The sequence below is a fragment of the Oryzias latipes genome, chromosome 11 (genome assembly GCF_002234675.1).
Source record: "Oryzias latipes chromosome 11, ASM223467v1".
NCBI classification, from domain to species: Eukaryota; Metazoa; Chordata; class Actinopteri; order Beloniformes; family Adrianichthyidae; genus Oryzias; species Oryzias latipes.
The window spans coordinates 17,783,174-17,809,749 of NC_019869.2; the positions used below are offsets into that span (position 1 = coordinate 17,783,174).

Consider the following 26,576-nt stretch of genomic DNA (forward strand, 5'->3'; position numbering starts at 1 on the left):
TTTTGGATTAAAGTTTTTTTTTATTCGAAATATTTCAGCATTTTTAGTAACAAAATTGTCATTTTGAATGAGTATTTGTCATACATTTTAACCTCAAATAAGGGTTTTAAAACAAAAAGAAAAAAACACTTTTGAAATGTGACCATGAAATCTGTCTGTGTTGTTGAAGGACTACAAGCTAACCTTAAATTTATACAGAAATTTAAGTGTAAACTCTTTTTTAAAAATACACCCAATGCTGGTTCCAGGATTCAACCAGCAACTACAAAAATCCCTTTAAATCTTTCCATGTGGTCAGTTTCAACTTGATGGGTTAAACTAATCAAATAGATGAGATTTTAAATGATCTGTTCATTAAACAAACCCAGTCACACAAACAGTTATTTTTACTTTTAACATAGAAACACAATTATAAACATCAACATACACGTAACAAATACACACTTTTCAGAGTTTAGGTTTCGGTAAACTGGTTAAAGACAATAAAAATTAAAATGTTACAAAAAAAGCACCAGCATACATAGCTGCTGTTTGTTGTGCATCATTGAATATTTTAAATATAAACCTAGATAAAAGCTCACAGATGTTTTATTTCTCACATTTCCCAACAACACAAACAGGAGCACAGTTCACCTTCTTCCACCTACTCACCAATGCTTGAAGTTCTGATCATAAGAACCCATCAGTTCATCCGGAACCTCAGAAACTGTGCTGCTCTGGTGTTGGGGGGACCAGAACTGTTTGCCGTCACATGACGACACTTGAAACAATGTTGTTTCTGACCAGAAACGATCGTCATCTCTAAAACCTGCCTGATGTAGACGTCATCAGTGAGAAATACCAGGAAAACCTGTGTATATTCTATAAAAACAAGCTTTTCCTCAAAGAACTTCTGCGACTTGAAGAAGGAAGAAATCTCCTTTGCTGAAGAGGACTGGTTCGGTGAGCCTGCTGGATCTGCTGGCCTCTGCTGGTCATCTTTAGGAACTGCTGCTGAGTCTTCGGCGTAACAGTGAGCTGGGGTTGCTCTCAGAGTCTTCCACGTCACTCTCACATTGTCTCTGCAGAGACAAGGATGCATTTCTGTTCTTAAAAGCACAAATGAAAACAAAACATGTTATTCTGCATAGAGGTCAGAACTAAAGTAAAGGGGACACCTGGTGAAATTAGAGCCCTCCGGTAGTAAATGTATGTTTACTATGCTTTTAAGCCCCCAAACTTTCAAGAGACCACTTCTAAGCCCCAATTGGACCCTCTTTTTTTTTCTAAAACAGGGAATACAGTCATGGTCAAACGTTTTGAGAATTACACAAATACTAGTTTTCACATAGTCTGATGCTGAACTGCTTTTGGATCTTTGTTTCAGTTGTTTCTTTGATGTACTGAAATATAATTACAAGAACTTCATACGTTTCAAAGGCTTTTATCGACAACTACATGACATTTATGCAAAGAGTCAGTATTTGCATAAATACTTCTTTTTCAGGACCTCTGCAATTCGAGTCTCAATCAACTTCTGGGCTTAGTTATTACTTTTACCTTATGGGGCGGTGCTCCAAAAATGCATATTTCATCCCCAAACTGTTGCTGGATTGTTGGAAGAAGTTGCCATTGGAGGGTGTTTTGTACCATTCTTTATTCATGGCTGCGTTTTTGGGCAAAATTGTTAGTGAGCCCACTCCCTTGGATGAGAAGCAACCCCACACATGAATGGTCTCAGGATGCTTTTACTACTGTCAGGACACAGGACTGATGGCAGTCCTCACCTTTTCTTCTCTGGACAAGCCTTTTTCCAGATGCCCCAACCAATCAGAAAGAGGCCTCATGGGAGAATATGACTTTGCCCTAGTCCTCAGCAGTCCATTCTCCATACTTTTTGCAGAAGATCAATCTGTCCCTGATGTTTCTTTTGGAGAGAAGTGGCTTCTTTGCTGCCCTTCGGGCCATTTTCCAAAAGTCTTCGCCTCACTGTGCGCGCAGATGCGCTCACACCTGCTGCCATTCCTGAGCAAGCTCTGCACTCCGATCCCGCAGCTGAATCCTCTTTAGGAGACCATCCTGGTGCTTGCTGGACTTGGGTATAAGTTCTTGTTGATCCTATTGTTACGTGCCGAGTCTTTCGGGGGTGGATGAGCTTTCTTCTTGCTTTGGATTATTAGTTGTGTTAATTGAACGCGGTGGTATCTAGGAGGCGATCGGCCCATCTCCTTTCTTCTAGGTTGGACGTCATTGCCTCGTCGTCCTGGTTGGCCTGTCACTCCATCTACAGCGTCGGCCCCGCCCCTCTGCGCTGGAGGCACGGACATAAGCTGACGTGGCCCAAGCACCAGGGCGGCTGACTCTTCAGCTCGCCATTTGTGTTCTGTGCACTTATTTGTGTTTCGTTTCGGTTCTTGGCACATTAGAATGATTTCTACTTATCCTCGCCATGTTTAAATGCTTCTTTTTACGGGCGTATGTTCTTTGATTATTGTTAACACGTTGTGATCCCATGTGGGAGGATATCTGTGTGACAGAACCAGTTGTAGCTTATTGGTCCGAATAAATCAGTTAATACGGATTTGTTGTATTGCTGATTCCCTTTTCCCTCCCACACCCCAAGGTCGTAACACTATCAATTGTTGATTTAGGTCCAATCTTAGTAGCCACAATATCCTTGCCTGTGAAGCCATTTTTATGCAACATAATGATAGCTGCACACGTTTCTTTGCAGGTCACCATGGTTACCAATGGCAGAACAATGACTTCAATCATCACCTCCTTTTAACATGTCAAGTCTGCCATTCTAACCCAGTCACCCTTACATAATGATCTCCAGCCTTGTGCTCATCCACATTCTCACCTGAGTTAACAAGACGATTACTGAAATGATCTCAGTGCGTCTTCTAATGACAGCAATGTAATGCAGTGGAAAGTTCTTTTCGGGATTAAGTTAATTTTCATGGCAAGGAAGGACTATGCAATTCATCTGATCACTCTTCATAACATTCTGGAGTATATGCAAATTACTATTATAAAAACTTAAGCAGCAACTTTTCCAATTTCCAATATTTATGTAACCCTCAAAACTTTTGACCACGACTGTGGAGTTGGTGTAGAGCCAAATCTGAAAGGATATAGACCCAATAAAATCTTTAAATCCATAGCATGTTGCAGGTCATTTGTTCATAAATGTCAACCTGTGTGGTCAGCTCTATCAATCTCTCATTTAATTCTAAGTTTTTAATAAAATAAGGGATTATATAGATGTAATTTGTGAAAGCATCAAAACCATTAATATACGAAGGAGGGCTGATGAGTACAGATGTTTTTTCTGTTCCATTAGATCCTGATTTTTGTATTCAAAAGGCAAAACATGTAAAAAAAATTCAAATCTGATGGAACAGAAAAACGTCCGTAGATGAGCATCCTGGGCCTTCAAAAATGAAGCCATGAGATCATGAGCTCCTTTCTCTGGCACTGATGTGGCCTCATCTGTCAAACAGCTTCTCAAAGGGTCATCAACATCTGGTGGGGCTCACCTGTAGCAGATCGGTATCAGATCTGTGTTTGCACACAAGCCTCAGGTTTACCAGCCGGTTGCAAACAGACACCATGTTGTAGGACATCTGTGGGGTCAGAGGTCGACCGGAGTTACTCTCGTCTTTTCAATCCTACACAAGCTGGTGCTTTAATTCAGCAATGTTGTCACACACGTTTGGGGCTTTCTGCCTCCTGAAACTCACCTTCCACTTCCTTTTGGCGTTGAACCTCTTGAAGTTCCTCATGTTGATGGAGGAGCGATTGCGGTTGGCCACCTGTCTGCGTGTGATGGGCTGGAAAAGACAACAGTTGTCCCAACCAAAAAACATAACACCACACACACACACACACACAACTGCTGCTATCATCCCATTAAGTATGGGGGGGTTCACCTTGATCCATGGATGAAGTAGACACTCCTCTGCAGTCATCCTCTCTCTGAAAACACAAGAGCAGGGAATTGTTCTTAGTTTTAACTGATCTGTGTTTCTGCTAAAGATGTTGAAGCAAAGAATTCTATAATTTAACCACTATAAATAAAATGTTCACTGAAATAACTGAAAACGGACAAAAGCATAAAAATGAATTGAACTTTTTTCAAAATTAACAAATGGCGTGCAGATGTTACCTTTGAATTGCTGCTAAACTGAATTGTTTAAGAAGCAAACTAACAAAACAGACTCGGACAGAAAAGATTTACGACAAGCCACATGATCTACGTTCCTGGATGAAAAAGTGGAGAATCCAGATGAACCAGCCCCGACTGTACTGTCGAACATGTACAATTAGCCTATCAGAGCCAAAATGTGTCGTCTAGTGCCGGGAAGCTCAGTCTCATGGCAGGTCAGTGGTCTTACAGCAAGAAAATGACTCTAAACACAAACTACTAGAAACACTTTGAGGAGACCTTCAGAGCTTGGATCTAAATCCTTTTGTTAGAGGAGCTAAAATGTTCCATCTGGAGCAGACTACCTTTAAATCTGATATGTGCATTAAGTATGAGACGGTTAAAAAAAAAAGTTTGAGGACCGTTTCAGTAGTTTGTTTAATAAAAGGTTTCGCCAATTTTTTTTCCCATTTGAATTTGAATTTCTTTTTTGTTAGTATTTCTATTACTTTTCTTTCAAATTATATCAGTAAAAACTGGTTGACTTAATAATCAAGGGGTAACTTGTAGGCAGTTAGGCTCTGCTCGATCTGTTTTTTAAAAAAAAGTTCAGGATTTTATTCTTACCTGTTTTTTTTGTTAGCTAAATAAGAAGCTAAACATTCAGCTTTAGGCTTTTATTAAATGTATTTTTAGAGATGAAAAGTTTGAAAGAAAAATTACTTGTTCGGATAAACAAACAGAGGTAACGGACAGGAGAACAGGAAGACACATTAAGCACGTGAGCAGGACTTCAATAAAAAAAACAGAATAGTTTCTGTCATTTAGTTGAACGAAACTGTCTTTTTTATGTCATTTTAAGAATCAAGCAAATAGACATTTGAGTATTATTTTCAACTTTTAAATTCGTGTAAGCTTTTAATAATAATTTAATTGTAGTTATTTTTAATTAAATGTTATGTTTTATTCTTCCACTCAGAACTAATCCTAAAACGACCAAACAGATCGGTTGAAGGACTAATAATGTCAAAACATGCAAATGATGGAAATTAGTGTTTCAAGAGGCTTTTACTTTGAAAAAAAAAAATTTAAAAGAGAAATTCAGAGCAGATTTCCTACTGTACGACGTTTCTGACTTGTCCAGAGGTAGCACCTTAGGGTCTCACCTGGAATCTTTCACCAAAAGCTTCTGGATGAAATCTTTGGCCATGGAGCTGGTCGTCTTGAAGTAAAGGTCTTCAAACTCGTAATGCACCGCCACGACGTTCCTCAGAGTCTCTTCATCCGTATCACCTTGAAATGGTGACATACCACTCAGTCTACGGACACAGAGTGTTTAGCAAGAGTGAGAAGACCTAACAATTCCAAACAGATTTATTCTCAAACTTCAACACCTGTCAAAGCTTTTGATGGATCTTAAAGCTTCTCAGAAATCTAAAGGGGGAGGGGGGGTCTTTTAAGTGGAAGTGAGGCTGACAAACTGGTTTTTTGATTGACTGATGAAGAGATTTGGGACACATTTGAGGCAAGAGAGGTATGGTTGAAACTCTAGGTGGGTCTTTCTTATAAGAGGTTTGCATGTTCTTGCACATGTATGGGCTTATTCTTGATGCAGTTGTTGCCAGTTTTAAAACTGTAATCCACATTCCCTAATCTCTGGATTACATAGCAGAAGTGAAAGGTTTTATCAGTGCATTCCCTTACTCAGCAGACCAAAGTGGACCCTTCCGTCTGATAGACTTTAACATCTACTCCCCAAACAAAAACGTAATAAGAGTTTCACTCTTTTGGCTGTAAATCCGTTTCTTAGGGGGTTACTTTGATATAAAACAACTACTGTTGAAAAAATAAATATTCATAAACCACAAGCACATAATTGTCAACTGCTTCCTGACATTAGTGTAATTTTTGTCGAACACAATCATAATAAAACCTTAACCTCTTTTTATTTCAGCATAACCAGATAAATGATTATGTTTTCATGGAAAAAAAAACCTGTTGTGACCTTGAATTAGAAATATAGACATAATTATCTAGTTATGTTGAGATAATCATAAAAAACTGTTTTAATTCACAGCCGCTTTCACCTTAAGGTGACAGAATCAGCTATAATAGATCGCACATCACACCATGCTACATTTATATTATACAAGGTTCAATTTAGTAACATTGCAGGCTGAAGCTGCCAGTTACCAGCATAGTGTGCCACCACCTTCCTGCACAAATTTCATTCGATTCTTTAAGGTTTCTGCTGAACAGACGCTTAAAAGCAATGTTTGATGTTTAAAGTTAATTCTTAGGTTTTTCCTACTATTATTTCTGTCGGTTTCTGGTTTTTCCAGTGAACACTGGCTTTGTTTTTCTTTTCAATAAGCAAGATGGTCCTACAATTTGATCCTCGTCTGTATGTGTCCAAGTCCAGTTGGATGTTTGGAAGGGGTCAGATTTCAGGTGTGTTGCTTAAACTCCATTACCGTTCTATTACCACGTGCTTTACTACTCTGAACTCAGGGGACATTTAGCTTTTAGACTTTTTACCATTTGTTCAAGAATGTTCTTGGGTGGGCTTGGCATAAGGAAACTCTGCCTCTTTTATCCAGGAAAAACGGTGTAACACTGAGTTCAACACAAAGCTTAACACCCCAAAACCACCCAACAAACGAAGATGTTTGACTTACAGAATGTAGGTTATGACTCCAATGCTCCTGAAGGGACAGAGACGGAACACATAAGTGATGGAAAATAAACACAAACGCTTCAGTTACAAACTAAACACTTCAGCTTTCTGCTGCAGCAATCAGTGTTCTGCCAGGTTCCTCCGGTGTGTGTGTGCTGTGCCTGAAGTGACTTATCAAACGTTGATGGTGAACAGAAACATCTTTTGAAAGAGCATGAAGACCAAACGTTGAAAAGCTTTCTAAAACAAAGACTTCATTTCTGCCGTTCTTTAACATCAAAGGGCAACTAAAAAGTTCAAAAATAGGCTCAAAGGTTTCAGATAGTGTGAAGCATAAGAACTGTTGGTTTCTGCTGTGAAAGGTTTTTTTAGGCTGTGGCGGCGGGCTCACCACATGTCTGCTGCGGTGCTCAGTGGCTCAAAGCTGATCACTTCTGGAGCTGCAGGACACAGACAGAGATCTTTAGTGAGGTTTCATGAGGACTGTCAGTCCAACGTTTGTGCACTTTAACTCCACTGACTGATTCTTTGGAGCCACACGGTGCTGTGAAAACAAGTCAAATCTGGCCAGGCTGACTCTTTCAGGGATGGACATCAAAGCCATATTAAAGTCCCATTCTGATCTTTTTTTAATATGTTTTAAAAGCATTTTCAAGCCAAAAAAATAATAATTAAGTTTTTGATTTTTTTAGGACAGTTTCTGCAGAGCGGTAGTACGGTAGTTGATCAAAAATTCGCCTCCCAGTGGACGGTACCATCAGCACGGAGCAGCCCCACCTACCCTTCCCCTCCCCGTTGCTGGGCGCCCAGCCTACTTTCTACATCACAAATAAGCTCCTTTCCAACAGCATTTTTTCATCTACTCCTGATTCACACCGTTTTGAAAGAAATACTCAGAAGAAATCCACAAGAACATGTTTAAAACACCAAAGACACCCTTTTCATTGCATCACAATCATTATGTTCATTTTTAACCGTTATAAAAACCTAATATTGGAAAGGACAAGAACGACAGTAAAAAAAAAAAAAGGTTTAAACTGGTTATGGAAGAAATCTTGATTGTAAAAAATGCACAAAAGCCTTTAAGAGGCCCACATCAGTGCCTGTTATGGTCATTAGAACACTGCACACTTTCATAATCACACAACACCATACATGGGTGAGCTTCATCACAAACAAAGAATAAGAGGAAGGAAAACCTAAACAGCCTGAGCTAAACTGAAGCCAGGATGGGCCATAAAACAAAGAGAAACCACAGCAACAAAGAGCAAACATGAGGGGGGGGGGGGACTGAATGATACTGAAAACACAGCAACCACATGCTGAATAGGCACAGTGACGGAACAAAAACATCTATCCACATAGTCACCCAATGGTTTACATTTAAGAAAAATAAGAGGATGTTAGAAGAAATGCAGACAAGAATGCAAATCATCCATCAGGTTAAATGGACAAGAACCAGAACAACTCCAGAGACACAAAAGACCAGAGAGCAGAGAAGACCACTTTAAAGACCAAGTACAATGAAAATCATGTTTTTGGTGTTTTTAATATGTTCTTCATGGCATTTTTCTCATGATGGAAGACATATATAAAGATAATGAAGCGTAAAAATGCATTTCTGCATTTCTTTATTCAAATTGTTGTGAATCAGGAGCAGACGAAAAGAAATGCCGTCGGAAACTAGTTTGTAGTCTTCCTCATCTGAGCTGGTATCTGACTTAAAACCGTACGCCTGGATAGCTCCAATATTGCTTGCCATTTTTGTTGCACCAGTGATGTTAGGTTGAGGGTGTGAGAGGCTGTAAGCTAGCGGGAGAGAGTGTAAACAGATGAGGGGAAGTAGGGAAGGCTTACTCTGTGCCAACAGTCCCACATACAACTCAGAGGAGAAGTTCTAATGAACTCCTGTTGCTCTGCAAAAACTATGTCCTTGAAATTTTTTTTTTGATTTTGTCCACAAAAAAACTATAGTCATTAAAAGACCACTGGGAATGCTTTTAAAATAGGTCAAAAGATGATTGGAGTGGATCTTAAAATCAGGAACCACAAACCAAAACCTAACATCATGCATGACTGAGTGACAAGCTCATAGGGGCAAAGATATTTCAAAATACAATCATAGATAGAAGTCCTGGAGTCATTTAATGAATCCTCTTTAAATGAATTTAAACTAGAAAACAGTTACATTCAGACGGTGTTCTTTCTACAAAAGAAATAACTGTTCTTTAAAAAGTTCTAAGTTTCCCACAACTGTTGCAGGCAATTTATTTTCTATCCAGTAAGGATGAACTTCTGACTACCTAGACTCAGAATGGGTCCAGTAAAAAATCCCACCTCCTCCTCCTCCATGTTTGCTGACATTACACAGTGTGAAGGCCTCCTTTCACGGCATATAAAGATGCAGTGATGAACCAGAGATATCACTGTCATCACTTTTATTTATAGGCTCATAACACCTTCCAGTTCAGCAGCAGACCTGTGTTTCCTGGCCCAGGCAGGCAGCTTTGTCTTACTCTGACATCTCAGCGATGCCTTTCTTGCTGCGACTCGTCCTGTAAACCCTGCAGCTCTTAGCTGCTGCTTCACAGTTTAGACTGAGCCTAGTTTACACTATTTACAGTGAAGCTGTTGTCCTGTCAGGCTCCTATTACGCACAAGTTAACCCTCAGAATCGTCTCTTCTGATCCAGGCCTGACTTTGGGACACTGTTCTTCCCGTCAGTAAGCGGATCTTACTTACACGGACTTTCTTTGTAATCTCTCTGGAAGAACCTACATTTTGTAGTCCTCGGATGGTCCGTCTCGCTCTACGATCAGCTGTACTTTACTGCTCACCTAAAGCTAACGGGTGTTGTATCACAGTGGGTTCCAGCACTACTTTAATGGAGACAGAGAAGCCTGCCAAGTGGTGGAATCAAGAAAAGCTGGAACATCTGGAGGAAAAACTTCAAACTTGATCAGCCTCTATTGCACACAAACAACTTTATTACACACTCACCAACGTACTGAGGCGTGCCACTTGTGCTCTTGTACTCCTGTCCCTGGTGAAAACGGTAGGCCAGGCCAAAGTCGATCAGTTTGACGTTGAGCTGAGGAGACACCTTTTCGGACAGCATGATGTTCTCTGGCTGAAGGCACACCAGCACAGCACAGTCAACACCCAAGCTAGAACCACCAGCTGAGTTGTGTGGGTGGTGCACGTCAGTCGGTGCACGGTACCTTCAGGTCGAAGTGAGCGATGTTGTTGCTGTGCATGAACCTCAGTCCCTCCAGGATCTGCTTCATGAACTGAATGGCCTCTGTCTCCAGGAGGTTGTCTTTTTCAGCAATGAAGTCAAACAGCTCACCTCCAGAAATGCTGAGAGATAAAAATCAATAAAATGAGAGAAGAGGAACAACAGCTCTTTTTGTGTTTTACAATTTTTTTTATTTGCATTTCCCAACATTTGCCTTTCAAAATAAGAGTCCGTTTTGTGGTCATTTCATGTGCGATTGAATAAGGACAAATAAAGCTCCTTTCATTCATTCATTCATGATGCATGAACAATCAGAGGTCAAATTAAAAGGACGGCTGTATGTAAGCAGCTGTTGTGTTCTTAAATAAGACGACTAATCCCACATCAGTGCCAGTTATAAACAATATTATTTTGCTTTGAATAAAGACAAATTTTAAAACCATCCAGAGTTTTGAGAATATCTATCATAGCATTTAAAAGGCTCCGGTTTGAAAAAATGACTCAGCAGGTTCAGCAATGGCAGAACGGTCATCTCCTGCTCAGATTTGCTTCACTTTGGATAGCTTTTCAGCCAGAAATATATAAAACTAATGCTGGTAATAAATCTCCATACAATATTATTTGATTACTCTAAAACAGCCAAAACCAATAATAAATCATTTTTAGGAAATTAATTAAGAAACTAGCCAACTATTTGGTAAATGGTGTATACTTATATAGCGCCTTTCTTCCTACAAGGACAAAGCGCTTTACAGTCACAGACCCATTCACCCAGTCACACACACATTCACACACACATTCACACACTGGTGGTCGCTCCGCTGCCAAACACAGGCGCCCGCCTACCACCAGAGGCAAGGTGGGGTTCAGTGTCTTGCCCAAAGACACTTCGACTCATGGGCGTGCAAGGCGGGAATCGAACCTGCAACCTTACGATCATGGGACGACCGCCCTACCGCTGCACCACGGCCGCCCAAAATGTCAGCATCTATTAGTAATGTTTAGTGCATGGAACTTGGCTCAAAAAATAAAAACAAAAAGGATCGACTGTACAAGAGTCTTTTGCAATAACGCAGTTCATCTCTCGCCGCTTTGCTGATATTTTTAAATTTGCTTTTCTTTACACATTGTGCTTATGTCTTGATTGATTACAGACCACTGCCAATTAATCTCTTCTATCTCCTGTACAGTACAGAATGTGTTTAGTTTGCTAAATTCACATCAATCTTCAATCGCGATCAGACCTTTGTTTTCCTTTTGTTTGAACTTTGAGATTTTGATCAAGTGTGAAATGTTTGTCTGTCTAAGAAAGGTGAACAAAGCGTGTACTGAGGGGTTTTACAGCTGTCCACATTGCAGATTTCGTCTGGTACGGGTTTCTTTTAGAATGCGACTCTATAAACGTGGGAACACTGCTGTTGTAGTTTTTCCTAACCGGGGTGTTTGATCAACCTGGATCAGGAGTTTTTAGGCAGAGTAACTTACTTTGCACTAACTACAAGAAGTGAAATAACAGCAGCATTATCCAAAATATTTCAACAGAATCTAGACCAAGTCCGATGCTTCTCTGCCTTTTCCTAGATGCTTAAATATCATTTTGCTTCCAGTGTTGTGGATTAATCGTTTCTCTTTTTAGAAAGAAAAAAGCTGCATGCCCTCTGCTCAGGGAGTAGATGCAACAGATTGGAAGACACTCAGTGAGCTAACGCCAATGCCATAAGTAAGTCAGTGACTGACTCTTTGAAACAAGGATGACCAAAACTAGTCCTTGGGGGTCAGTGTACTATTTGCTTTCTAGTTGTCCCTTCGCCACTTTGCAGACAATCCTGGTTTTGGTTGCAAAGTGAGCCCATCTTTCCCAAAGAGTTCTTATTATGATTAAACTGTGCCAAAAGTCAACAGTACTCGGATTTTCATAACCTTCACTCACATTCATCAGGCTGCCAGTGCAAACACCACTGCTTTTAGCTGGACATCAAACACATACCGGTTCACATTTTGAAACTCACAGCTCTAGAACAAGCACCATCTCTGATCGACTCTCGAAAACGTCCTTGAGCAACACAATGTTGGGATGTTTCAGCGCCTGCAGGATCTCCACCTCACGCTCCACGCTGGTTCTGTCCATTCCCAAGAGGCTGCCTCCTTTTCTCCGAATTTTCAGGAACTTTCCCGCCCAGCTGGTTCCAGTCGCCCTCTCGCGGACCTTTTTCACCTGACCAAAATGGCCACTGGAAAGGACACAGGTGCATTCGTCAGTACAGGAAGCTCGCCATACATCTTACTATTTAGGTTACTATTTAAAGACATTTTCAACTTTTCTCATGAATATTGTCTTTTTTCAACTTAAATTCATGTTTTTTCAATTCAATTAGACAATTTTATCTTATATCAGAAATTAATTTGCTTCAAAAGTCCAGCACTTAGCCTTCCTTGAATCCCATATTTACAGAAAAACTCGAAATGTCACTTTGAGCCAAATCTAAAAATGATTATTTTATGCATATTTTACAGCTGTTTAGAAAATAGTTTGTAAAATACAATCCTTTTAATGAAGAAGATGAACAAGAAATGTAACAGACATTACTGCACCTTCCCAGAACTTCCCCAATCTCATAGAGGTCTTCTACGATGTCAGACTTGAAGACGGCCATGCTTCTCTTGCTTCACGTTGGCCTTCCTTGCAACTGTTACTTCAGAGCTGGCTAGTCAAACGTGCGGTTCATGATCCTTCCAGTAACAGCACCAAAACAGGACCTGCAAGTGAGCAACAGAAGCGGCACGTCATTGCATGAAGCTCTGTTTGAAGTGAAAGAAGCATACTTTGGAGTATAAGTCTACACAGTAACCAGGACCCGCTCAACCACCTATCACATCTGAGCGAGGACACCGCCGGGGGAGTTTTCTAGAAGTGCAAACTCTCTCGTCTCTGTTACTTACAGCTTTGTTTTCCCGTGACGGATCCCAAAGGGGTTTCAAAGTTATAGTTTATTTACTTATATGGCACCTTAGCATGACCGACGTCAAACTGTACAATAAAATCTAGAGGCAATAAAAACAATAATTAAAAAAATTAAAAAACAAAATAAAATATCAAATAAATCTTTTTTTTTTTAAACAGCTGGATTTCCTCTAAACCAGGGGTCACCAACCCTGTGCCCGCGGGCGCCAGTGCGCCCGCGAGCACCCCTTGTGGCGCCCGCAGGGAATGCACCCCCAAATTTTTTTATTTTTTTTTTTATTGAAGCAAATATTCAACAAACAACCACGGCATGTCTGTCAATGACAACAATATCAATTCTGAGATAAAGGTAGACAAAGAAAACCCAAATATGTAAACAAATATAACTTAAAAAATAATCAATAAAAGTAAGGGTCTATTACAAAAGTTTAAATAGATCAAATAAATTACACAATTTCTGGACATTCTTATGATTCATGTAATGTAAAGATTTTGAGAATAGGTTGAGGTGGTTGAGTAATCCATTAATGTGAGGATTAATATTCCTGTCTGTTTTTATTTACATTTATGTTTAAAAAGTTAAAATTAAGTTAAAGTTTTAAAGGTTTAAAAGTTTAGCTTTAGTGTGTTCAATAAATATTTATCTTGTTCGGCTGCAACCTAAAGTCTGTTTTGAATTCAGGCTCCCTCTGCAACTGAGTTTGACCCCCCCCCCGTAATACGAGTCTAGAAAATTCATGCATGTTTTTGTGTGTAAAATGAGCAAATAAAAATAGGGCACACAAAAGGAAGTCCTCAAATTGTGTTGGGGTTTTTTTTTTTTTGGGGGGGGGGGGGGGGGGGGGGGGGGCTAGGAGGTTTTTAGTGGCGTAGTGGCGCCCTTCATACCACTTAGTGCCCATGAAATAGCCCTCGGTCTCAAAAAGGTTGGTGAACCCTGCTCTAAACTGTCCCTTGGTGTGACTGCGAGTGTGTTTGGGTGTGTGATTGTGTGGCCCTCCGACTGGCTGACGACCTGTCCCGCCTTCGCCCAACAGTAGCCAAGTAGGCAGCCCTGTGACCCCGAAAGAGATAAGCACGTTAGGAAAATGGTTGGATGGAATTAGGCGCCATGTCAGTGCGATGCAGACGGTTTAACTTGCTCTTCCCAAAGCCTACAGACGGCTTCGACACCATTGTTTACATCCCACCCAGGACTAACGTTCTCACAACCATCACTACCACACAATAAGGGGTTTTCCAGTTGATGTCCAAAGTGCTGCTGATGGAAGACAGCGGTCTCTACATTCCATCAGAGAGAAGAAAAGACATTTGATCAGGTCTACCCAAACATCAAGCATGCCTACAGGGCGGTTCCATGTTTTAACAATGTCTAACTTAGGAGGTAAAAAACAAAAACATCTGGCCTGAAAATATTTTCCCTCTGCTGCAGGCCAGATGCAGGCCTACATAAACTGGAGAATCCGGTCCTTCATAGATAGCCAGTGCTCCTTAACCTCTAAACCTTCTCAATCTGAAGAGTGTATCCGAGAAAAGGCTTCAAACTAGCCAAAAACGCTCACAGTAAGAAAATTAACTAATAGAAAATATGGAAATCCTGTCGACCCTCTCTTGCCCATTTTGAATTGAAACATTTCCTAACACTTTGTAACTCCAAACACCCAGCCTCTCTACCTCAAAGAACATGAAATGAGAAGAAAGTGCTAAGGTCAGTGAGGGCCAGCTGGCAGGGTTCCTCACACAGTTATTTAATCTTTCTCTGACAAATATTCCGCATTTGCCTGAAATCTACCACCATCCATACCACCTCAAAAACAGGGGTTGGTTGTTTGTCCAACTTTCCAAAAACCTCTGACAACAGAGAGGCAGAGCAGAGTCACATTTGGACACAAACAAAGGCATTTCTGTGAATTCACTCAGCAGGATGCATGTTTAGAGCAAACAATAAATTATTCTTAGTATTCCACCTCTCTCTCTCTCTCTCTCTTCACCAAATAACAGATGTTCGCTTTTCCTTTAAATTTCCAGGTTCCATTAGAAAATACGTGGAAACGCTGCTGGCACTGCAGGCTCCACAGCAATAAAAGCAGCCTCTTTATGTTCCCACGCTACCTTCATCATCACTCTGCAGCAATGCAGGGCCTTAAACGAGGTGGATGAGTCAAAACTCCACCTTGTGGACCAGGCAGCTTCAGAGAGTCAAAAAGAAAACTGAAATAGAGGATTATGTCAAATGAAGGAAAATCCAGTTTAAGGTGAAGCAACATTATCAAAACATGATTCACCTCTTATGTCCTTGCATCCCTTAATGACATCAAAACAGGAAGTGGTAACTCATGCAGGATGACGGTTAACATGCCAATCCTTACTTCCAGTTACATAGTAACTTCTCTGTTTAGAACATCGGTTTTCTGCGCGTTTGAACCTGTCCTGCTGCATGACTCACAAGAAGACTTGGTCTGTAGGAAAAGCAGAGTTGTTGAGTGAAAGTCATCACTCAAATGGATAAAGGTCATGATGTAGGGCGGCACGATATGAGGGTGTTCGTCATTGATTTCTTTTTAATTTAATTTTCAGGTAGGGGTATGATTGGATTTAGGTGGGCTTTGTTTGTTATTTTGGCCTTTTTTATTTCAACTTCTACCATTCATGCATATAAATTTGCTATTTTTTTAGAGAATTTTTTATGTGTTTTGTCGTCGGGTAAAAGTCAGGGTAAGACTTCTTTAAGATGCGCTCCAAGAAATCCCTTAGACAAATGCTTCTTGGGAAAGCAGATCAACAACGCCTTGATGAAAACAAATTTAAAGATGAGAAATTAGCAAGATTAGCAGCATTTTTTTAAATGGTTTAAAATACTAAGCGTCCTGGAGTAAAGTTCTGGAGCTTCGATCAAAAGAAACAAAAACAGGAAGTTAACCCACCTGGAGTTTGGCGCCGCCTAAGCTGATCAGGTCTGAGACGAGGTAGAAAAAACCCCAACAGAGTTATAAATAAGACCCACTCTTCATGTCTTCCAGGCCGGCAAAGAGAGTCGCCAGAGAAAACCAAAAAGTCAAAACGCTTCATCCACAACTCCTAAAAACTTTCATCCACACCTGAACCATCAGCTCTCATTATCTTCCCCGTGCACACCTTAAGCCCGTATGCACAGTTACTGATGAGCTGCACCTGAGCCAGAGGTCTGGGAGGAAAGGAGGCGGAGCCTAACTTCATTTTACAATAGCAGCACCAGAAAAACCTTTTTTTTTCACAATAAAAATGAACATAAGACACCTGATCTGTGGATATTTCCAATAATAGCATTTTAATGATCAACTTTCAAAATATTTTTTTAACTTTTTAAATGTTTTGATTTGCTAGATAATGGAAACAGTAGTGAAAATGCCCTAAACAGGCCCAAAGCAGAATCAGAACTGACAAGGCTCTAGTCAACCAAGGTGAAGAAAAACAATACAGTCAATCCAAAAATTAAGAAGATACAGAGCTGCCAAAAAGCAACTTTTTAAGTATGTGTTTTGACAGACCAACGAGTTTCTGCTTCTTGCCCCAACACACCTCTCACTTTGTTTCGTATTAGGAAGTTATCGCAGAAAAGGGAAGATCGCGTTGTCATTTTCTCCCATGGAAACATGTGAGGCAGAATAAAAAAACAGGTAATGGGAAGGTTGTGGTTATTGTCTCATGCAGAGTCCCCCAGTCTACTTTTGGAAACTTGTGAGACAGTTGAGTCTGTCATGAAAATATGGAACAGTCAGAGCCAGTTCAGGTCATTTAGTATACTCAAGGGTTCTGGATATGGAGTTGACACTGCCTTTGATCCACCAGCATAAATACCACTGAAATTTAAAAAACTGGTCTTGAGCCCCTTGAGCCTGGTGATGGTACCGGGGATTACACAACAATTGACCCAGATGACGCTTGTGTTGGTCCTGGATCATCATCTCCATGTGCCACACCTCTATCCACCCTCATCCTGGAGACTGCAACAGTCCCCACTTCCCATTCTTATTTTCCTGTAGGGGATCTCCACCTCCTCCCCAACAGGAGGGCCGGATCTTAACCTGGACTGTGACTTGGACCGAATCTGAATTCGTCCCCTACATTTCTGGATTCTTCCAATTGATCCAATGGAAGAGGCATTTGAAGCTGTAGTGGTGTCCAAAAGTGTTTTCTTAATGGGTAACTGTAGTGACTTAGGGTTGGGTATCCCTCCACCGGGAAAGTGATCTGTGTCGGGCTATGCAGCAGAGGAGAAAGGCATTTCTTCACTTGAATGTGTTCTAAAGTACATTTAGATGCAGGTTATGAGTTTTTGTTTTTGCGTGACTTTTTAAAGTTATAAAACCGATGTTCTGCATTTTCAAAGCGCTGGCAGCTACACGCTAACGAAGATGACCGGTGGATATTGGTGACGTCATCGAGTGGTAGTAACATCCGAATCTGAGGACACTACTTTTCCAGATCTCTCCGTTTGAAGGGCTAAATTTAAGCGTATGGAGAAACCGAAGGGGAAGGGGAAGAATTTGGATTCGGCCTTGTGCTCTCCGGCGCAAAAGCTGTTGCTCGCCCTTGGGCTCCGTTTCTGTGGTGGGGCTCTAAGGACGGTCATTTCAGGTTCCCACCCTCTTTTCTGAATTCAGTAAAACCTTTGTTTACCTGAACAGATTGTTTATCCCCTTTGTGAATATTTACTTAACCTGTAATGTACTGGATATTATTTATTGTCTACAAACTTTTTGCCACACACACACACACACACACAGAGACACACACACTTCCTTACTCGTCTTCTTGACCATTATACCTTTGTTTTCTCAGCTATTCCTCCCCACATGTCCTTCTCTCTCAGTTCATAAACCAACCGGTTCTTCTCTTTAAGATATTTTTTACTTGGGAGGTAAAAAGCGTTACAGCCCTGGGCCACAGCTTAGCCAGCACACGTCAGAGATAAAGCTACATCCTGTGCCTAGCACCAACCGCAGACAGAAAGCCTGATGTTTTCTGAGATCCCTCAGGGCTGAAAATTTTCAGTTTTCACTCTAGTGTTCGTCACATCATCAAGTCTCATCTTTTTTCTAACACGGCCTCAAACATGTTGCAAGTGCGTTCACATCCAGCAGCTTCTCTGTAAAGCAAAAATTATTGCCAACCCCCCATAAATGAATAAATAGAATTTGAATGTCTGTCAGGTTTGTGCTCTCACACATGGATTCAAATAAAATTCACTGGTGTTATTGCTGCTTTCTTGTATTTTTACTAAACTTGTCTAATTTAAGAAAACAGACCATTATTTATTTATTTTCTTAACTTTCTTTGTTTTATGCAGAAATTGTACAAAATCGCCATAAAATCACAGATACCAGTTGAAATAAAGGTACTTTTGCACAATCTTTTTTTTTATTAAAAAAAAGAGCTGAAAACAAAAACACACACAAAAAAAGACACACAAAACTGCACCAACCCTCTTTATTAATGCTTTAGAAAATATAATGGGTTTCAACAATTGTAACTTATCACATGCCCAAATTTCTCAGAAGAGTAGATCAAAATAAGCAGCATGAGATAAACTCAGACAAAAGGGAGCCCACAGAAGAAGTGATTTAGTCTGGAAAAGAATAAAATTGCTTTCGTTAGGAATAACCGACGCCACCTTTGTTCAAATTCATCAGAGGAACCATTCAATGTCATTCTTATCTTTTCCAACTTGAGGAAGTACAGAACATCGCTGAACCACTGCGAAGACGATGGGGATTGTGGTGATTTCCACTTTAACAGAATTACTCTCCTTGCAAGCAGAGTCAAAAAGACGAGGGAGTCCCTTTGAGATTTCGATATCGAAAGTGGCCCTGTAAAAATTCCAAATAAGGCACTCAGGGGGTTTGGGCTCACGTTGCTGTCAATAACACGTGATATGACTGAAAAAACTTCAGTCCAATAACCCAGGAGTTTGGGGCAAAGCCAGAATGCATGAATAAGGTTTCCTGGACATTGGTGACATCTATCGCATGCTGGAAAAATATTTAAGATAAATATAGTTTTGTAAAATAAACACGATGGACCAGTTTGCACTGCATAAGACCGTGTCTCGCGCATATTGAAGATTTGTGTACTCTCATCAGAATCTGAGACCATACGATGTCAGAGAGAGTTTCACCTCTTCCCAAAGAGCCTTTATAGCAGGGGTCGGGAACCTATGGCTCACGAGACATATTTGGCTCTTTTGATGGCCACATGTGGCTTGCAAACAAATCTTTAATTATAAAAAAAATTTTTCATTACACCAGTCCTTCTCGGGCGCAATGCGATGCTAGAGGGGGCGCGCAGTAGTAGCAGTGCTTGGAGAAAAAAAATCCGCAACGCCATCGGTTTACTATTATCTGTTATATAACACAGAGTTTGTAACAGCCTGAAATCTGCGAATTGCTGTGCCTGCAGCTGCGCTCTCCCGTCTCTGAGAGAGAGCGCAAGCGCAGCAGCAGGGAGGGAATGTTGGAGAAGGGGTAGTGGGCTCTGGCAACGAGGTGAAACTGCACAAGGATTGTCAGAAATTCGAACACACTGCCCGTCACATACCACAACTGCAGCGTGTGACTGTGTGTTTGGCTGCACGTCTGCATGTGAGCAGTCTTCCTCACATCTAAAGAACATTCAGACCAACCTACGATCACGTTTAACGGATGGAAGTCTCAACGCCTGTATGAAGCTTAAACTCACCAAGTATCAAGCAGATAAGACCATCAGCAAAACCATGCAGCACCAGAAATTGAATTAATGCTAAGAAATACTCATCGTTTATAGCAACAGCATAACAATGTTATTGAAAATAATCCACAGATTTATTGTACTTTAAAAGTGTTGAAATTACATAAAATGCACACATTCATTTGTATTTTAGTTTTAAACATATTGTAGCGGACTGAGTTGGACTGGGTGGCTGTTGTTGAGTCGCGTTCTAAATTCTGGAGTTCATTGAACGCATCAACCAGAGATGCTGATTGGCCCTCAGTTCTGTCGCTCAGCCTGTCGTTGGGTAGTTTGGACCAATGGGGTTCAGCTATGGGCCGAATAAGGGAAATAAGAGGGCTGTTGCGGGAGCGAGGAAATAAAAAGGTGGAAGAAACACTGTCGGCGGGAGAGATTGAGGAGTTGCTGAATAAGTTGTACGGCGTTGGTTACGGCCTACAGCAACCACAATAAAGAACAACTAAACAACTCAAAAGTAACAATAAATTAAAATGTATTGAAATTTAAATCCTCAAAATCTGCCATTACTTTTGAGTTGTTGATTAACAGAGTTATTTAAAAAAACAAACTAATGAAATGGGACTGGACAAAAATGATGGTACCCATAACTTAATCTTTGATGCACAATCTTTTGAGGCAATCACTGCAATAGCCTACGTGGACGGTAGAACTTCCGGTTCACTTCCCTGTTTCGAGTGTAAGACCGACAACTTCCTGTTGGTTGTGTTATTGTTGTGGGGAGTTTTGTTGAGTTGCTAGTTTTGAGTACATATGAGCGGATTTCGGGTAAAAGAGAGGCGTTTAGTGTTGCAACGCGTGACAAAGACATCACAACATTGTTGTGTACCCCTGTGTGCGAATTCGTCAAAGTACAACAGTACTATAAGCTTTCATAGCTTTCCAGTATAAGTGTCGGTGAGAGCCGAATGGATGGTGAACACGGTGGGAGGACTTCACCCCAAGCAAGACGAGTCGTGTTTCGTATTTGCAGCAATCGGAAAGAAAATGCGTCATGTAAACACGCCGTCCGGAATACTCTGCCCCGATCAGACTCGTTCGGATCAGACTTTATTTCCGATCGAGATAGGTTGGTTATACCGATCGTTTATCCGATCGTGGAGCATGTAAACGGTCATTCCGATCGTGTGTCACTTCTGCTCTGGCTTACGTCATGCATAGATGGCGTTTCGCTGAAAGAAAGCTTTGGACCAACCAGCTGCTCTGCGGACGCCCTGCGCAAAGCGCCGCTCCACTCTCGCCTCGCGGGCTCTCCCCTCTCTTTCACCCCTCACGGAAGAGATGCGGGGGGATGCGTGCCCACTGACGTCTGGACCCGGCATCCGAGCTCCGCGTTCGGGCTCCGGTGCCAGTGGACCGAGTGAACCTCTCTGAGCAGAGCAGCCAGATTTATTAATGTGTTTGAGGGGAGGGTGCTTTGTTACATGTGCGTTTTGTTGTTTTGTTATGTGTGAGAATTCGGACTGCGAGCCGACCCGCCGATCTGGGTTAGCGGCTGCCGGACTTGCGAGGACAGAGCAGAGCACACAGTGTGTGTGAGCTTTTCAGAGCAGAAATGCCGCTCAGTCCTTAGAAACTGTTCAAAAAAAAAATCACATGGAATTGTGTTTCTAGTTGTGCCCCGACAAAATAAAGGCTGATGTTATTCCCAGAGATTTACGTGCAGCCAGGATGCAGATTGCAGCATTTCCCACATGTTTTGTCCTGGATTTTGTGTCCATCAAAAGGCTAATTTTGTTAGCCCGTGTTGTTAGCCTCTCCTAACACTGGGTTCTTCCAGCTCCGTACTTCTTCCACAAAAAAAGCACTGATCACAAGGATTAAATATAAAATGATGAGCGAACAGGTACTTCATAATATTCATAACATTAATAAAAGCACGTTTGGACGATCGCCTCGTATATTACCGAGCTGCTGCATAAATATATGTGACAGCAAAGGTTTGTTTACAACGGGACACATTTCCCTTCCGGTTTTTCGACACTATATTTTTTCGACACGATATTTTGCCCATGTAACCACGAACTGGTCGACAATTCTGTAGATGTCGTTCACGTCGATTTTCGGGAGACCTTGTAGACAACGGGTGATATATGCCATCTTTCGCAATCAAAATCTGCCGTGTCGCTGCTTTAGAAGTCGCAAGCCGGAAATGGTCGGCCTCACACTCAAGGCGGCGGAAGTAGAACTCCTTAGTTACGTGCACGGAGCCTATTAAACAGTTTCTGTTTGTCAATGAGCCTTCTGCACCTGTCGACAGGTATTTTGGCCCACTCCTCATGAGCAAACTGCTCCAGTTGTCTCAGGTTTGACAGGTGTCTTCTCCAAATGGCATGTTTCAGCTCCTTCCACAGATGTTTAATGGGATTCAGATCTGGGCTCATAGAAGGCCACTTCAGAATAGTCCAACGCTTTTCTCTGAGCCATTCTTGGGGGTTTTTGGCTGTGTGTTTTGGATCCTAGTCCTGTTGGAAGACCTATGACCTGCGACTGAGACCAAGCTTTCTGACACTAGGCAGGAAATTTCTATCCAGAATGCCTTGATAATCTTGAGATTTCATTTTACTTTGCACAACTTCAAGACACTCTGTGCCAGATGCAGCAAAGCAGCCCCAAAACAGAACTGAGCCTCCTCCATGTTTCACAGTAGGGACAGTGTTCTTTTCCTTGTATGCTTCCTTTTTTAGTCTATGAACATAGAGCTGATGCGTCTTACCAAAAAGCTCCAGTTTTGTCTCATCTGTCCAAAGGACATTTTCCCAGAAGCTTTGTGGCTTGTCAACATGAATTTTTACAAAGTCCAGTCTGGCTTTTTTATGATTTCCTTTCAACAGTGGTGTCCTCCTTGGTCGTCTCCCATGAAGTCCACACTGTCTCAAACAACGATCAATGGTGCGATCTGACACTGATGTACCTTGATCTAGGAGTTCACCTTTAATGTCTTTGGAGGTTGTTCAGGGCTCTTTGGATACAGTTCCAACTCTCCGTCTCCTCAATTTGTCATCACTAGCCGCGGTTACATGGGCAGAATATCTTGATCGGATCAATGGTCGGGTTAAAATTCACCCGTGCACATGGGCACAGAAAACCTTTTTTCCGATTAGAACAAACGTTCCCATGGCTCACACTTTCATTCGGAATGAATCATCTGGGCATGCGCAGTAGTGTAAAATCACCCGGATTAGGAAATAGGTCCCGTTGTAAACAAACCACTGCCACAGACAGACAGCATGTGCTGCAGCTCCGTAATACGAGACGATAATAGCGCACATAAATGTATGGAAATAACATCAGCCTTTATTTTGGTGGGACACAACTGGAAACACAAATCCACGTGACACCACGCGACATTTATTTCTGCTCTGAAAAGTTCACACAGGCCGCCCCAAAGCCACTCTGTGAGCTAGCGGCCCGAGCTCTGTTCGAACACGGTTCCTCCTGAGTCCTGCAGCCGCTAACCCAGAGCGGCGGGGCGGCTCGCAGTCTGGATTCTCCCACACATAACAAAACGCACACGTAACAAAGCATCCTCCCCCCTCGGACACAAAATTATTAATCCAGCTCCTCTGCTCACTCGGGTGCCAGTGGACTGAGTGAGCGTCGGGGAGCACGAAGCGAGAGGGAGGGAAAAGAGGGAAAGAGAGGGGAGAGCCAGAGGGGCGAGAGCGGAGCGGCGCTTTTCACGGGGCGTCCGCAGAGCCACACACCATCTATGCGTGACGTAACCCAGAGCAGCACTGACACACGATCGGAATGACCGTTTACATGCTCCACGATCGGATAAACGATCGGTATAACCCACCTATCTCGATCGGAAAGAAATTCTGATCCGAACGAGTCTGATCGGGGCAGAGTATTCCGAACGGCGTGTTTACATGACGCATTTTCTTTCCGATCAGGCGTTCTTTCCGATTACTTTTGCCCATGTAAACGCGGCTAATTTTCCTCTTCCGGCCATGTCCAGGGATATTGGCTACTGTGCCGTGGGTCTTAAACTTCTGAATAATATGTCCCACTGTCGTCACAGGAACTTCAAGCTGCTTAGAGATGGTTTTATAGCCTTTACCTTTACCATGTTTGTCTATTATTTTGTTTCTAAAGTCCTGGGACAATTCACTCCTTGGCTTTCTGTTGTCCATGTTCAGTGTGGTACACACCTTTTCACCAAACAGCAACGTGACTATTTGTCTGACTTTAAATAGACAGACTGATTATGGGTTTGAAAACAGCTGTAATATAAATTAAAGGACATACCTGAGTTCATCATGACCAACTGGGCAATTAGTTCTCAGTCTTTTATGGAGGTACCATCATTTTTGTCCATTTTTTTCATTAGTTTGTTTTTTTAAATAATTCTGTTAATCAACAACTCAAAAATAATGGGTGATTTTGATTATCTAATTTTCAATAAATTGTAATTTATTGTTACTTTTGAACGTTTCAAGTTATTTCAGTGAGCAATGTGGACTTTCTTTAAATGAGGGGTACCAACAATTTTGTCCACCACTGTACCCAACAGGCCATTATTTAAACACTTTTTCTGATGCTTTGACCAGATTTTTGTTACATATAGGAATTCCAGTTGGTTTTAAACATGAACCTTTGTCATAAAATTGAAGGATCATGTGCCTTAAGGCTATTGAAAATTCAGTTCTACAATTTGATTATAAAATTGCACTTTAGTTTTTTTTGTTAATTTATGTTTTTCCACGGATCATCTCTACTGTGTTTATAAAGCAATTGATTGATTTTATATGTTTTAGTCGCTGTAAATTAGTCTTTTATTAAACAATAAAAATGATCGTCATGGCAACATCACCAAGATGCAGTTTCTATTTTTTTTTTCCTATCTTGCTCAACTTGCTTTGCTCATCAAAACAAAAAATGCCATGTATTCATACCATTGCAGATTTGACAGTACATCTACACATTTTTGCAGAACCTGGATTGTCTCATCGGCACATGTTCACCAAGACACTCAACTCCAGGCTGGACAGACACCTTTCTTGTCATGTCGTAATCATTGACTATAAATGAGAACTGGACCGAGTGAGTGTGGCGTTACCCATAGAAATGACTTACTACTTCCAACTCCAACAAAATGAGATCAGTCGCCATTTTTTCACAATATGGACGTCGCCATGTCAGTAAGCAATTATTCAAATTAGCATTTTTATGGCAACCATTCTCACCAATCAAAAGTGAGCTTGTTGAAAGTCCCCACCCCTACCACTTAAAAGCGGGCTAAGATAACGTTTTTGAACATTTGACGTGACAACACTAGCTTTTATTAAGGCATCTGATTGGTCAATTTATAACTTGAATAACTTTCACTGCAGAACAAAATAGTTTAAAAATTAGGATTAGCAAGAGCGTGTTAAAACAAAGGATACAGAGAATGGTTATTCTGACAATTAGAATGAAGTCTATGGGGTTTTGGCTTTTTGGAATCTAAATGGCCTCAGATGATCCGTTTAGCCTGTAAAACAGCTCGCCATTGACGCCACATTTCGAACTTCCAGCCCAAAAAGCCAGTTCTGAGTGTCGAGGAGCGACAGCATGTGATGAGTGCCTGAGAACAGCACGTTAACCAGGTGATCCGCACTTCAAGGTCTAATCGATTTGAATGGATTTCTGAATTCGAAATTTGCATAATGCCTCAATGCAAACTGTACTAGAGCCCAAATCTGAAAGTGTGACTAAATTTGGAGTAATGACACATCTACCAGCTTCTGCATCATCTATGTAACTGTGTGAGAGTTTAGGTGGAACTCTGCAAATACACAGATCTCCTTTTTCAGTTTCCTTTTGAATTTCTGCAGTTCCTCTGCTTTAATTGTTTGTTAAAAGGGACAAAGTGAAATTAAACTGATGCTTTGAGTTTCAGACCTAGAGAGGTCATCTCAGAGTGGCCGCTGGTTGGCCGGATTTCAGTCTGGAAGTTGTTTCCTGTTCCATGTCAAAATGCAGATGGGAACTGACATGAGGAGTTTCCTGCAGACCCCCAGCTTTACAGAAGGCCTGCAACAGCTGTATGAATCTTTAGAGCACTTGGTGCATATTTGAAATGATTTACATGTTTACTTCCTGCTCCAACACACCCAGTTAAGCTCAGGAGCAAAAAGAAGACAAATAAATAAACAAATGAACCTGACAGAAATTTACATTTGAATCAGGTGAGTTGAATGTCGTGCGTTTGTAGCATAAAAAGTTTATTCAAAGAACCCATGCTGTGAGGTGCAGGAATCATCTGAAGACCCTCAGCATCTGCGCAGGAGAGCCTGACCTGACCCGGACTATTTCTCCGTGTAGGAATACACAAAAACAAAGGTGTTCTCTGACCACAAAAATGCTACAAGTGTGACAAGCACGCTGTCCTTCCCACCGGGCAAGTTAACGGAGGACACCACAACCCAAGCCCGGGGTTCCTCACCGAAAAAGCCGTAAAAAGAGCGAGAACGCCAGTGGAGAAGACTCACCGCGGATCCGTCAGCGCATCCTCCTTTCACTAGTCCGACACTGCGTTTCTAATGGAATCCGTTTTATCTCTCCTCCCTCTTCTTCTTCTTCTTCTTTGAGTTCACGTTCGCTCCACGAACGCGTGGACAGCTGCGTTCACCTGCGGGTGCGGAAGGCGGTGCAGGAATGCGGAAAACTGGCGTATCCGCGGTTTGATGTCATGTCCGATCAGCGACAGCAGGGCTTGAAGGGGCCGCGGAGGCGTTCGAGGTCCCTGCGGGAGCTCGGGACTCCCGCAACTCTGCAGGAATGACGGGAACGCCCAACCAAAACAACTAAAACAAAC

The 26,576-nt window shown here is 41.6% G+C and overlaps 1 protein-coding gene across 3 annotated transcripts; it reads right to left on the reverse strand.

The window, feature by feature from the left end:
* LOC101174843 (death-associated protein kinase 2) lies at positions 1–26,576 on the reverse strand. 3 transcript variants are annotated; one of them, XM_011481055.3, is made up of 12 exons: positions 26,251–26,576; positions 12,637–12,801; positions 12,054–12,275; positions 10,028–10,166; positions 9,807–9,936; positions 7,198–7,246; positions 6,808–6,834; positions 5,296–5,448; positions 3,915–3,960; positions 3,726–3,815; positions 3,522–3,608; positions 1–1,088 (listed from the first exon to the last, which is right to left on the reverse strand). In XM_011481055.3, the coding sequence occupies exons 2-12, from the start codon at positions 12,696–12,698 to the stop codon at positions 981–983; spliced, it is 1,113 nt and encodes a 370-aa protein (XP_011479357.1). In that variant the 5' UTR covers positions 12,699–12,801; positions 26,251–26,576; the 3' UTR covers positions 1–980. The 3 variants fall into 3 exon arrangements, with proteins under 3 accessions (XP_011479357.1, XP_004074142.1, XP_011479358.1); XM_004074094.4 differs by having other exon boundaries at positions 1–1,061; positions 26,251–26,569; XM_011481056.3 differs by lacking the exon at positions 26,251–26,576 and adding an exon at positions 15,931–16,102.

What these genes read in the sequence shown, in the direction of transcription:
- LOC101174843 (XM_011481055.3), bottom strand. Translation starts at nt 12,698, where the DNA reads ATGGCCGTCTTCAAGTCTGACATCGTAGAAGACCTCTATGAGATTGGG. An exon ending in TACTTCATCCATGGATCAAG is followed by an intron (nt 3,816 to 3,914) that starts GTGAACCCCCCC and finishes TGTCTTTTCCAG; the next exon opens with CCCATCACACGCAGACAGGT. An exon ending in ACGCCAAAAGGAAGTGGAAG is followed by an intron (nt 3,609 to 3,725) that starts GTGAGTTTCAGG and finishes CTGACCCCACAG; the next exon opens with ATGTCCTACAACATGGTGTC.